This window comes from Cydia splendana, chromosome Z (assembly GCF_910591565.1).
Source record: "Cydia splendana chromosome Z, ilCydSple1.2, whole genome shotgun sequence".
Taxonomy (NCBI): domain Eukaryota; kingdom Metazoa; phylum Arthropoda; class Insecta; order Lepidoptera; family Tortricidae; genus Cydia; species Cydia splendana.
In genome coordinates, this window is record NC_085987.1 from 10,906,215 (window position 1) to 10,921,115 (window position 14,901).

The following is a 14,901-nucleotide window of genomic DNA, read 5'->3' on the forward strand; positions in this document are numbered from 1 at the left end:
CGATGCGTCGGAAGCTCCGGCCCGGTCTAACGTGAGTCATCCTTAAGGCTGTAGGATCGAATGTGGAACTTATCATGATTTTACTAAAAACAAAATCGGCTTTCAGCAGTGTGCACCTAGGGTTGGGTAGGCCCAACCTTGTATGATTGTGTTACCTTCTTTAGTAACATTTATTCTCGTTAATTACACCAAGTGTTACTTATTTACTCCATCACATTTTGCCAACAATAATTGAACTTGGGTCTACGAAAGTATTTTGTAAATATAATCGGTACTCACTAAGCACGAAGGAAACCTGCAGGGCTAACAGCACCAGCTGCGGCAGCCGCAGCGCTCCGCCCTTCATGCTGCCGAGTCAACGCCTGGGAACAATACAATGCATTTAATATAACTATGTTAAGTAATCTAAAACTGTGTAAAAATTATAGTAGGCAGCGTTGGGGTAAATTAAAAAAAATCCCCCGTAATTCCGTATCACGTTTATATTTTTAGTGCTGGCAATATGGTTCAAACTACCATTTACATATATGTAGTTGTGCCCTGTCACTCAGTGGCCAATCCCCAATTGAAGTACGAAGTGGTATGCTTGTAATTAGAAAGAAATTAGAGCGAGTTTTACTATGCAATAGTTCTACTCGCTCTATTTTATTTATAAGCAGGTAGGTACAACAATCTCAAAGCAACGAAAAGTAGTACCAGAAGTAGTTACGTACATTCTTACACAAATTGACTAAGTCTCACGGTAAGCTCAAGAAGGCTTGTGTTGTGGGTACTCAGACAACGATATATACAAATACTTAAATACATAGAAAACATCCATGACTCAGGAAGAAATAGGTATCTGTGCTCATCACACAAATAAATGCCCTTACCGGGATTCGAACCCAGGACCATCGGCTTTGCAGGCAGAGTCTACCCGCTAGGCACGACCGGTCGTTCATGAAAAGATTCATGACATTTTTATTGTGTGAGGTCAGCAAACGAGCAGACGAGCCGCTTGATGAGAATGATCGGAGGAGCCCCTTAAGTGTTGCCGACCCTTGAGAGCCCTGAATACGCGCTTCTTGGAAAACCCCATGTCATAGCCCATGATATAAAAAAAAGTTCCATGTTTTACTTTTATTAGAGTTACGAGAAACAATTATTATGGGAACTACCTTCAACATTAGCTGTATAAGTATCAAGGGCAATGTATTAATGAAAAGAATCGATCGATTGATAAGCTCCATTATAAACATTACGATGAAGGTGCTAATACACTGACAATTACACTCTAGAAAGTAAACTCGGCCGCCTTCAGAAGAATAACACGATAGGAATTAATAAAAACAAGAATACTTCGTAGAAAGTCTGGCAAAAAGTTTATACTACGTTCCGACATAGTTCTGATCTGAAGCTCACCGTCCTAATTCCTTAAGTTGTGTGTACAATGCGACGGTATTGTTATCATGTACAATGAGTAAAATCGAAAGGCCGCGGCTGTTGTACAGTCAGCATCAAAAGTAGCGGGTCAAACAAAGCGTCAATAGTACATTATGATACAAGTGCGAAAAGTAAGAAATTCGCAACGACCGGCGATAAATTGAAACACGACCGAAGGGACTGTTTTAAATCGACACGAGTTGCGAATTCCCTTTTCACACGCATGTTTTAACCGTGGTACCACGGCTTTTGTACCACAGGGGACCACGGGTAATTTTTTTTCCTCGTAGACCCACTGCTCCAGTTTTAAGTTATCTTTTACCGTGGTAACGGTTAAAACACCTTCACACGTGTATGGTACAACGTTTTACATTACATACATACCTTTAATTTTTTGACATAGGCACGTACCTATTGTCTTTAATCCCGCCCTAGGCCTAGGGCGGAAAAGTAGCACCATATGTACCTACTGTAAAGGTATTATAAAGTATAAAGTAAGTATTCTGTAACAGCTTAACAAAAAGTAACGTTCCTATATGTATTAACTGTAAAATATATACTTTTGTACGCGAATATTTGAGATTTATCTATATTTGGAAAAGTTATCCGGGATGGCAGACACTTTTGGCTCGTTGTTTCATCCGCTACTATTGTGGCTGACAGTACTTGCAAGTATTATGTTACTTATTTCAATTTCTCTTTGCGATTAAGTTTGGGAATATCAACATACAATACATACCTAATGAATTTAGGTACAGTCACATGCAATAATATGTTACACAATATCTGATACAATCTTATTTGTAGAGCCATAAGAGCGTGTCACATATTTTTGTGGCCTTCGAAGAGTAACATATTATTGCAGGTGACTGTACTAGATAAGTAAGTATACTATCAAGGCAACAGAACACCCTCGCGCCGGCAGCTTTCTCGCGTAACGACTCGCTATCGCGATACAGCGCGGGAATGCTGCCTGCGTGATGGGCACCTTGCCGAGAGGCCAAGGATTGGAGGGTAGTTTTTAGTCATTTTTAGTGTACCGTACAAAACTTTGTTCACGGTACACTTATGGGTTCACTTCAGTCTTGTTTTTAGTTTTTAAGTTATACGACATATTAGTTTGATTTTAGAAGTAGTTATAATTATTTAATGTGATTGTGTTTTTTTTGTTTATCAAGTATTATTTATTTATAGCGAATATTTTCTCATATTCATTGTCTCATATGTACTCCCGCTGTAAAAAATGCAAGAACTAGGTACCGTAAAATGGGGTGAGTAGGTGCAAAACTGATATTCAAACCTCGATAACATTTTATTTTTACATATGCAAACTGAATGGTGTACATAATAAGTGTTCCGGACGTTTATATTTTAGTTTTTATTTTATTTTGGGTAGTTCCATTTCATAACTTTGACGATAAACAGGAAATCCCACCTCACCCCGTAGTCCCTCGTATTTGGGGTGAGTTGGGTTTTCATACAAAGGTGATTTTGGAAGATTGTTGGATAGATTTTTTTTTATTATGAGTACCTATTACTATAGCTCCATTTTAAATTGGAATACATTATTTTTGTAGCAGTAGCCTTAAAATCCCATCTCACCCCCTTTCATCCCTTCTCCCCCCATTCATAACCCATCTCTCCCCGCGAACCCTACTCACCCCATTTTACGGTATTTCAGTTGTAAAGTTAATGATAAATTGATAATGTAGTAGAAGTGTAAAAGCAATGTAACAAAAATGAAGATCGTTTATTTGCCGGCCGCAGGGAGGAGGCATCACGCGCACGGACCGGCGCGCGGCGGACGGCACATTAGGCTGATGAGGCCGCGCGCCCATCACCGGCTGAAACTCACTTCCGGTGATTTGCAACTCGAATGCGGGTCAAGATCACCGCGGTTGCAAGCACGAAAGCTAATAGGAAAGTCAGTGACACGAATTTTCATTTACTTTTTTGCATCGCAATATCGCTTTCACTAGTCTTTTTATTAAGCCGAATGAATGATCATTTGTAAACGTGAAAGTAAGGCGATTGTTGTATGTACTATCTATTTAGAAACGAAATGAAATATTTTATACATAGTTAATGATTTAAACAGCTTTCCACTATTCTATAACGTTATGCACGATCTGATATGTTCAATAGCAAGGCTAAATTGAGTACACATTGAAAATAACTCAATACCTACCACATTTTAGACGTTCATTCAGATAATGCAATGGAGCATAAATCTGCATTTCTTTGCTCAATTAAAAAACGTAAGTAATACATTATGTTTAGGTATTTACTCCAACACGTTACCGCTACTCGAATCAATCACAAGTAAAAGTAACGACTTTTAATCTATGTGAATTTGTTATTTGCGTCAGTTTTACATAAAAAGCTTATCAATGCGGAATCCAGCAAGTATGCAGAAGAGATTTGTTTCCTAACAGGAATTTACTCAAAGATACAATTTATGATAGCGTTTCTAACGCAAACTTGATATTTACTCGCCTTGTACGGCTTGTGCGTCGTGCCGGGAGCCGCTGGAAACAGTTACCTCGCTTCTAACACCAGCCCCGACGACTTAGCCGAGATATTCTCCCAGCGTTACCTTACACAACATACTTATTGATACACATTCGCACTAACACAACCACGTCATTTCAAGAGGCTATTCTTTCCGGAATGACACATATATGTATTCCGGGTCAATTGGCTCATTTTTGCTTAAAGACGCACTAACGATCCACTTGTTGTGGGAGTTGTAAGATTATGCTAAAATCTAACATACCTACTCTGATAATATTTTTTCATGAGTATGATGCGGTTATCGCAGATAATATTATGCTATAATATTGGTTGGGTTTAAATCCTGGTTATGTTTACCTATTGTGTGTCTAGCCTAGCGTTAGGTAACCAGGCAGGCAACTCCCAAATTTTCTTGGACGTTATGTACGTACTATCATTCGATGTTTACCAGTCGCTCTTGCAAAATGTCGTGAGGGAACCGGTTTGATTCCTAATAACTCATTTCCCCTGGGTTGCCAAACGGATCCTAAGCTAGTTAGGAATAGGATGCGCTAAGATGAGAAAATTAGTAAAATATATATTTTGTAACCGATTAGACCAGGGGCCTATTTCTCGTACGTTACAAGTCTTGTAATACAAGTGTGTATCTATGGTAACGCTTGAATTTCAATATTTTTTACAAGTTTCCGTTTCACGTAAATGTATAATTGTTACAAGAGCGGGGATAAAAGAGTTTTCACAAGTGTTGTTGTTTCACAAGTTAACAAACACTAGTAGATATTATATACTAAAATAGTAAATTCGTTTCTCAAAAGCTGTACTTTATACTTGTAGCTTGTGACTTATCACGAAATAATGAGGAGCCTCTATAAACTGCTAATATGCGTTTTTGGTAAAAATCGATTAATAAATAAATGAAGATATTGTATTTTTAAGATCTCAAACGTGTAAGTTTTGAATGCACTTCGTTAAAATCAGTAATATTATTTAAATTTAGCTTTTATTCTCCAAAAAAAAAACAGTAAACTCATTCCTATGAAATTATTATAATTGGGAAAGAACCAGTAAATGACCAATAACCATCCAATAACATAATAATTTTGTAACAAATTCACCCGTATTATAAAAAAAAAACTGACCCACCCTGAAGCTTGTAAACATTCATAGAGTGACTGACGAAACTGAGTTTGATTTTACACTTGTAATTGATAATTTTGAGAAACGCTTTTCATTACTACTTGTATTATTATACGCTTGTATATTCCGAAAACACAAGTCAGCCATTTTATTTTTCTCTTATTAAGATTATGATGCATAACAGTGACATTGACATTAAGATAACATTTATAATGGCCATTGCATTTCCTTTTTGTTGCATAGTAAACAAACCTATTTTCTAACTTTAGACAGCCGCCTTGTAGCACTTGTAGTAATCATTCCTACGAGAAACAGAATTAAAACACACTTGTACAATGAAATTTTAAATGTAAGCTTGTAGACTTGTGAACTTGTAACGTACGAGAAATAGGCCCCAGCTCATAGATCTGATACGAGCAGGTAAATGCAAAAGAAATGGTAATTTTGCTTTCCCTCAAATTATTTTTTAACTCATCTTCGTAAACCCCAATTTCATAAAATCAAGGAAATGGATTGAGCAGTTACTGATTATACAAATATACAGAGTACATTTTTATATAGGTACTTTAACACAAAAATCGAGACAGATTTTAGTGCCATGAAACGAAATAGAGCCTAATATATGTTCGTATGGATAGTATTAAGTTTTGCATGGGAACCCTAACACTGAGCATGGTCCGATATGCTCTTGGCTGGTTTTAATAAAACATGTGAAAGTTTGTTCATCACATTGCTTATACTACCTATACCTTGACGCTTACTATATGCTATTGTGGTTGTATCAAAAATACATGCTTAATTTTATTACATTCCTATATACATTGCTCGTTAAATCATATACCTACATAAAGTTTAGAATAACTACCTATCTACTTATTATTGGACCGGCGTCGACCAAATAAGTTAAGAACAAAATATTTCTAAAACTAGACGTCTAATCTGTTAAAGCGTTAAATTATGAAACACCTACCTATCAATAAAACAAACTTCCCATTAACGAGGCAATTTTGAAATCAATTTGACTGTTAGTCATTAATCGCGCTACAAACCGGCGCTGTGTGAACTTAACGAGATAAATATTATAATCACAAACGGGATGGAGGAAGCAGTTAAATTCCGAACGGCATCAGAACAGTAACTACGGCATACCGTATGCAGATCGCAATTAACGTACGAGCAGAAGAACACGGTGATGTGATTCATATGTCACATAATGATTGTAACAGTTATATCACGATGCGCAAGAGCGTATCGCGGAGGCGCGCACAGTGCAACCACCGCTGCGCACAAGATGCGTACACAAATAGCCCAATTTAACGGTTAAACCTACTTACTTCCGACGTCGCCGGTAGATCATAGGCACAGTTTGCTAACTCGAAAACTAAAAGCATTTTACGTTATAACAGTGAACTAGAGCGTCACGTTAACAACGTAATGCCACATGAATATCATAATGACATGCCACTGTAATATTTTTATTTACTTCACATGGTCGTCTTTGTCATAACTTCATAACATTGTTCAGCAGTATTAGGAATTATGATAATCCATTATAAAATTTAAACAAAAACTGCTATAATACAAATACTGGTGGAGAACATCGAACAATGCAGAATATTTTAATGAATCAAAGCTAATCATCATATCATATCTAATAATCAAGTAATCAACGTGACTTTATATTATGCATGAAGCCGATTTTCATTAAATATACAATAGCTTCGCGTTCCCATGCCGCCTCCAAATGGATTAGTATAGTAGGTAATTTCAATATGGATGCGCTACTATCTGACCTGTGTAATTATTTACCACGCTGCTTCGTACAATGAAATTACAGTTCATATTTCCTGTTAGCTGTCTCTGCCTACACTTACACACAGTGGGGTTACGTCTTAATGCTATGTGAAAAGAAAGGGTTATCAAGTCGTATTGCGATCCACACAATGGAGCTGCTAAACAAGAAATAAAATTACTTTGCAATTGCAACGAAGCATGCCCATCCATTATTCTGCCTTATTTATCGGCAAAGACGTGTCGTTGGAAATGATGTAGCTATATGTAAAATAAAATAGAAAGCAATACCTGACCTAAAAATATGAACTGACCAATCATCACTGTAATTAGTGACCGTGACTGTCGATCGCGGTCATAAGAGGTAGTAAGCCGTAACAGCGTTCCGGTATGCCACGACTTGTCATTAATTTAGTTAATAGCACCTATTAAAATGTAATTTATTTTGTTTCAATTCTATAATTTAACCTCCTTTTTAGGCGTGTTTGCATTTCTTTTACTTTAAGTAGCCATTAACAACTCACACATGCACCAATAGATTGAGCACTAGTATCTAATGTCTTTCTTTTTCAAAATGGATTATAATAATAGCAGCTAGCTGAAACTAATATGTGACATCTTGCTAATATTCGAAGTAAAGGAATCCATAGTAAAGTTTTACAAGTTATTGTCATTAGTAGTAATTGACATTTATAAATACACGCTATAATAATATTGCTGACAGTACCCCTAACCTTTCCACGTTTCATATATCTACCCAAAAACATCAGATAAAGCCACACTCGATGTTTTCCATCAGAATTCGTTTAGCCACCTTGTGACCATCTTTATTTATTTGTCGCCAAAATTCGTCACCGGAAATTTATAATTACAGGATTTTAATTAAAGTCGGTAGAATGTTTCTACTTTCTACAAATATAAAAGTACTGAGTTAAGCTAGGAAAAAGATTGTAAAAATCAAAACTTGCAAAGTAAAGAACTGATAGTTATTATACCCCTTAAAGTTTGCTGTCACACAAGTGAAAAAACACCTTAATGTGACGACGAGTTCACCGCGGAGTGCCTTTCGCAACGGGGGCAACTGGGTTCCGTTTAACCAGTTTTGATAAAAACTTCATATGCTTAGGCATACACAAGCGCGGTCATGAAAATGTACTTACTTATTCAGATTTCCTTCTTACTCCAAATACGTTTAAAAGTAAAAAAGTATAGGTACATCATCACTCAGGTACCTATATGTTTTTTTACTAAATACCAAAATCGAGCTTAAGGATAGTTCATTAGTATTGTTTGGAATGCATCACAAGAAATACTAATATGCAGGGGAAAATATTTATAGCCATCTTTAATTTACTCGTAAAGGGTGTTAGGTACTAGTATTCCACTAAGGCACACAGGGAGTAGGTAGGTAACGGCTTCGATTTCTTCCGAGTAAAATATTTATATTCGCGGAGCGATTATTTCTGAACATATTCACGCACAATAATATTGTTCTTGAAGACCCCTATTCGTTTTGATAGACCTATTCAGCGATACCCCACACCATGGGGTTGAAGCGTGAAAATAATTCAGCACCTCACGTGTAAGGGAGGTACCCTAAAAAAATGTAGTTCTTGTTGTCATTAGGTATATTTTTACCTAATGTATGTTAGTATGGACAATTAATGTTTGGTAGACACAATTGCGACTACACCATTGCAGCGAGTGCTTTTTGAACGTTTTGCCGAGGCCGTAGGTATGTCACAGGCATCACTGCTCCACGGCAGTAGCCGCAATGAGCCGAACTTGACCGCGGTAACGGTACTGCGCGCGCGCACCTCCTACAGACACCGCATGACGCATTTACAAACACTCGCTTTACAAGTAACTGAAGACTACAAGCACATAGGTGTTGTTGTTTATATTTATACGAAACCTAGGCAAGTCAATTGACGATTGACGGCTGAGCTCTCACAGTGAATTAATATAGAGCGCCAATATGTCGTGGCGAGTCTTATGTTATATGTATGTGTAGTCAAAGTAGGGGAGTGATCTGTGGCGCAAAACAATGCTCGAGCGTACGAACGGCAGGTTACTCGGCTGACCCAATTATCTTCACAACTGGGCCATATGTTTTCGAACGCGTGTGAAATTTTGCGTTGTACTACCACATACTTTCACATTACTGAGGGTGTATATGAGTACATGAGAATTGTAATTTAGTTTGTTGGCTGTAGGTAAAAGCTACCTACCCGTCAAGAAATTGATTAGGCTCCCAAGGTTGCGATCTCAATATTTTACATAATCACCTAGGTCCCCTATATGTAGATAGTTCTGAAATTAGTATAGTTTTTTTTTGTATATTCAATATACATACATTATGTCTATGAATAACGAAAAGAACTTAAACATTATACATAATATGTACTTATTTATAATTTAACTGAAGTGGCATGTAACTACGAATCCCTTCAGTGAGCATAGCCTGACATGCTCTTAACCGATTTTTTGAAATGCTAACACCGAAAACTAGACAGTGTTGCCACCACACAAAGATTTTCAACTAGATCGCCGCCAACATCGCTCAAATCACTGAGTCGAGCAAACAACAAAAAAATCTTACACTCACTACTGTTGAAAAATTTCGACTGACGAACTGGGTTCCCTGCTAACTAAATAGTAAGACCGTCTGCGACGTCGAGGTGTATCCCCCAGTCTTGGTTTATGCTATACCCCACAGTACCCCACAGTATAGCATAAACCAAGTTATTATAGTATCTACCCCACAGTATTAAGTATATTGCATAAACAAGCACCAAGCCTAATATAAGACATTATTTGTCGTTGATGTTTCAAATTTGTATCTGCAGTCATTTAAAAAATGAGCCCTGACTGGCTATCACAACGCCGCATTACGGCATTGCCCCTGCATTCTTCTCGTGAACTGTATAATTAAATGCATTTATTCGTTTCTTCGGGATGGTGTGGTTATCTAGAAACCCCGGTCAGAATGCAGCCTGCAGAGCGGTCTTGGCGACCAATCGTGGCGCAAGTGCAAACTCTAATGCTAAGGCTATACTTACATTTTATAGCAAACTCACCTACATTTTATATCTTTCAGCTGGATTTCGCATTTCGAGATATGAATATTACTTAATTGACAAGTTACATCAGCCTATTTTTTAGACGTGTCAACTTTATGATGTCGAATTAGCTACGCTTTGTAGCTAATAAATAGAAATTGTGCCGATCAATCACTGAATTGTCCGATTTTCAATAATGTTTAACGCTTTTTTTTATTGTTTATTTTTACTTTTGGATTGAAACATACAACGCATGTAACACATTTGGGAGTGCCGATCTGGCATTCTCTTCTTTGAATAATGTTTTCTGATGATTTGACAATGTAGGCATGGCTACGTTAAATATTTTATCTTTAACGCCATTTGTTTTTAGCTTGTTCCAAGCAGTGATGAATGCACCACGACTTCGTTAACAGCCGCCTTGGACTTGTGCGGGCAGTCGTGAACCGGGCACAGATACATCGATACAAGCGCCGGAGGAAACCTAGCCTTTGTGAGACTAGCCGCGGATTCCTATTGTTTTGCGCCGCGGAGTCGACCACTCCAGCGAACCAACAGATAACATTGAGGGCCCCCGTAGCCAGAACTAAATCCAGAGCTTGATTGTCTATTGACACTGATTATATTAAGATCTGATGTTTATGGTCACGCGAAACTGTCAGGTAGAACGGATTCCTTGACTATATAGACTTGGATCGGAATTTATTCAGAACCGTAAAAATCAGATCAGAATTTGTTAGAATCTTTAGACAGTTTAGACAGTCAGGCTCTGAATTCCAATGTGTCCATGGGCGATTTACTGAAGGACCATCGCCGAGCATGAATCATTTGGTGATTATGACACATTACAAAATGCTGCTATACGATGACAATATACTTAATTGTGAGCAAAATATTTCATTCTTGGCGACGGGTCGTCGAACGGAGAAAATTCGTATTAATTCGATTAGCCATTCGACTCGCCTAGGCTTCGTAATAGGAATGGAATAACACCTCTGCCTACGCAAGAAAGCCGGCCAGTTTTGCATAGCTTCTCCGAGTTTAATACTTTTATTACTAATGAAATCGTATAATTAAATCGCAACTCGTAAAGCCGGATATCTAGACTCTCATTAAGCTTGTTTGATTGCCTTATCTCGTGTTTCCTCGGTTCACTTAACCAAGTTTAGCAGGTTTAGTTAACATTGCGTTTGCCCCGATTTGTATTTAACCGATTACTATATTTTGCATTAAAACGTACTTTCAAGTACAAATAAACGTCTTTGAAAAGCGGCGGGTGTGCCCTAAAGATATATGACCCCCATAAAATGAACATTTGGCTTTAAAATCGAAATAATTAAATTCTGACGTACTTTAAATACTCTTTAGGAGTATTTTTACTAAAACTGTACCTGTAAAACAATAAATCTAAGAAAATAATTTGTTTTGTTCCCTAGTTGTACTAAACCATTTTATATTACGATTTAGTCCCTTTCAAGACTAGTACGAAATGAATGCTTTTATATGTCGATAATAAACGCCAGTGCGTTAGCCTGCGGGCAATACAATTATAGCTATTACTAAACTGCATTCACCCTGACAATAAATACGTGCAACTGGGACAGATTAGACATATACATAAAGATATGTAGGTAAAGTAATTATACTCCCTTCGGAATTTGTATTTAATTGAGCAGGTAATTTATGCTCAGATCAGATGAGTTTTTATAATGTCAGTTTTGAAAGTGAATTTTGATTTTATAGGATTTTATTTAGAATGTATGCCTACGTGACCCGTACTGTAGGTTACATTCGAATGCTGACCAGCAACGTTACTGTTGCGCCTTTACTTCTGAAATGTTAAACTATTTCCTTTATGGTTAAACGGAGCGTGTAAGTTATTTATTCTTGAAATAAAAATGATTTTATTCACGCTTATTTAGAGAATGCGTTCTATGGTCATATTATTTGGTCATATCTTGTTTGTAATTAATTTTTCTTTGAAATTATAATAGCTTTCAAGCTACAATAATATTATTTTCTGAAACAAAGTAACATCTGAAATAATGTCGCTTAGCTGATAATTACCCAAAAATGTGCCCAAAAGACATCTTGAAGCGACACTTTTGAAGTCTGGTTACTAAAAACTCTACTAACTTGTCATATTTGAGTTACTTACTCCTGGGATAATGGTTTCAGCAGCAGTCATTAAAACTGGAATATTTAAGTAAATACTTAGTAAAAAATATTTTTTATAGTGTTTCGATTATTCAGTACCGTAAAATATGCCTCCTCAACTCTAAAATTTACTTCTAAATTCGAAATTTAATTTAAACGTTTAAGATTATTTCATTGAGATACGTATACTTAAGCTTGTGATATAGGTAGATTTCATATACTTACATATAAAAACTGTTGGAGCACTATTACCCAGTGGGGAGCAAAGTATGCACATGATACGGCCCGTAACCCTCGGTGCGAGAGTTTGATTTGGACTTTAACTGATTTACTTACTAAGGGCCACTTACACAAGGGACACCATTCACTAACCCGGGGTTAATCGATTAACGGTTTAACCGCTTAACCCCGGGTTAGTTAAATTGGATGGTGCAAGTGGGCCTTAAAAGCCTAACGGGGTCAACGAATAGTAAATTTATTCGCTTTCCCCAGTATAACAAAAAAAGAATTTTCGATATAAATTTACTTAATCTGACAAATTTAAATATATAAAAGGCTCTTCAGACACAATCTAATCGAATCGAAAAAATCTAAAGAGCTTCTAAAAGTGTTCTAAAACCTGCATAGCAACATCAAAAGACTGGCAACATAAACTCGATAAATGTTAAAAGCTTTATAGTGAAACCGCCGATTACATGTAATAGCTCGAATGAGTAGTTTACGAGTATTTCGCTCTCATTATTCTGAGTGCATTTTACAAGCAGTTCAATGTCAATATCGACGTTTGCCATTATACTGCATTAGACGGACAGTTGACAGTAAACACTTCATCGGAATCGATAGTAATAGATACATTAGCTGAATAGCTCGCACCCGCGGCAAGACAACCATCCGTGCCGTGTTGCCGGCCAGTGCCTCGCATGTCGTTCGTTAGAGTCTGTGCGGAAAGAGAAGAGTCGTGGAATGTATTGAGACTAGTGATGTACCTACTATTGATTTGGCCGACTAGTCGGCTAGTTGGCCAGGGGGCCGATTTTTGAAATTCGATCGCTCTATTTCTCACTCGAAAATCGGTGGAAAACGGCGAAATGCTAATTTTTGAAATACGAGCGATCGAAATTTGGAATCTAGTGGTATTAACCACTCGATTTCAATTCTATTAGTAGAATTTAAATGCCTTACTAGGCATAGTATTTCGTCCAATAATATCTCCACTACTGTGGAGATATTATTGGACAAAATACTCGAAGTCGAGCGAATCGAAATTCAAAAATCGGCCCCCTGATCATTAGTTTCGTTTAAGTTCGGTTCAGATCACTTAAAAAACAATCGTTTTTCCCCCTGCGTCGCGCTATTCATCATATTATACATAGTAACGCTAAAAAATAAAATAATATAAATAAAAAAATCCTAAGGCTATTCATACGACAACAGGACAAGAAAGCGACCACACGGTCAATAATTCGAACAAAAGTTTTCATAAGCACCCTAAATAGGAATTTGGGTAAAATAGGTGAAAAGTTTATGGTAAATATTTGCTGTTTATTTCTTTTTGCCCTGATTGTCTATCACTTATAAAGTGCCGACTAATCGGCCATTTTTGCCGACTAGTCGCCGACTAATCGCCGACTACAAATGAGGCCGGATAGTCGGCTTTCCCGACTAGTCGTCGACTAGTACTGACTAGTAGTAGTACATAGACTAGCGCCTCCTGACCATGGTCAGAAGGCGTTACAGTCATGCATATATCTAGCACAGAAGTGTTAGAGAGCTACCTGACACGGTGGTACACAAGGCAACAATAGTCCGTGGGATGCGACTGAACTCGGTCCGGTGCCGCTTTTTGTCTCGCGTTCGACTTACCGAGGTGATTGCATGTCTTACAATAAACGACGACGCTTGAATGCACTGGTTTGCCTTTTACGTTACTTTAATCTATTACATTTTTTGCAAGGAAAAAGTGGGATTATAGATATAGGTACTTACTTACTTAATATCAATATTTTTTCTCCATTTCGTACCTTTTTGTCAGTGTTCATTTCAAATTCCGTAAGGTCAATGTGGCTAATTCTGTCATAGGGACTATTCCGTCCACGAGCGTTCGTTCCGTTCTTTTTGATTCTCAATTGTAGGAAAAAAACCATTAGCTTTTAATTGCTGAATGTGGCTCATGAGCCACATTCGTTATTTTCTTTCACAGGAACTGACACCTAAAATTCGGGCTCACAAAAGTTCTCAATTTTTACCATAGCATGTACAGTCAGCGTCGTATAGTAGGTAGCATCCAAAGTATTCAAATTCATAGTTCGGTACGCCATACAAATAATATGGTGTACCGAACTATTTGAATACTTTGGATGCTATCTACTATATATAACGCCGACTGTACCTACTGCTGATCGAGTCGACTCAAAGTTTATATAATAGTATACATATTAGGGAATGCAAATCGGTTATTTTTTGTATGGAAATAATCGGTTTTTAACCGAAACCGCGGTTATTTCCATACAAAAAATAACCGATTTGCATTCCTTAATACATATATAACTAACGTACAAGCCCAAAGTCCCAGACGGTATTCATAAATCACGCTACCTATAGTTGTATCCAGTAAGTTAAGCCGATGTAAAAAAAAATTGTCTCTCAGTATTTATTTCCCGCCCAGTATAATAGTATAATCATGACCCAACTGAGGTCAGTTAAATCTATAATTATCAGGCACTAAATGGTAAATAATCACCTGTGTAGAAGACGTTCGCTCTCTGGTTCTTATTTCCTGCAACAATAATGAACAATTAGGGATTGCAAACCGGATTGA

General features: G+C 37.2%; 1 protein-coding gene across 2 annotated transcripts in view; it reads right to left on the reverse strand.

Annotated features, from left to right (window-relative positions):
- Positions 1–14,901, reverse strand: part of LOC134804200 (uncharacterized) — a 78,685-nt gene that overhangs the window by 35,046 nt on the left and 28,738 nt on the right. The window contains exons 2-3 of one of the 2 annotated variants that reach the window (XM_063777155.1): positions 14,824–14,859; positions 280–362 (exon numbers count right to left, since the gene is read on the reverse strand). In XM_063777155.1, coding sequence (XP_063633225.1) covers positions 280–346 — 67 coding nt within the window. In that variant the 5' untranslated portion in view covers positions 347–362; positions 14,824–14,859. Of the gene's footprint in view, positions 1–279; positions 376–14,823; positions 14,860–14,901 lie in introns of those variants that run through there. The other variant, XM_063777154.1, reaches the window with a different exon arrangement.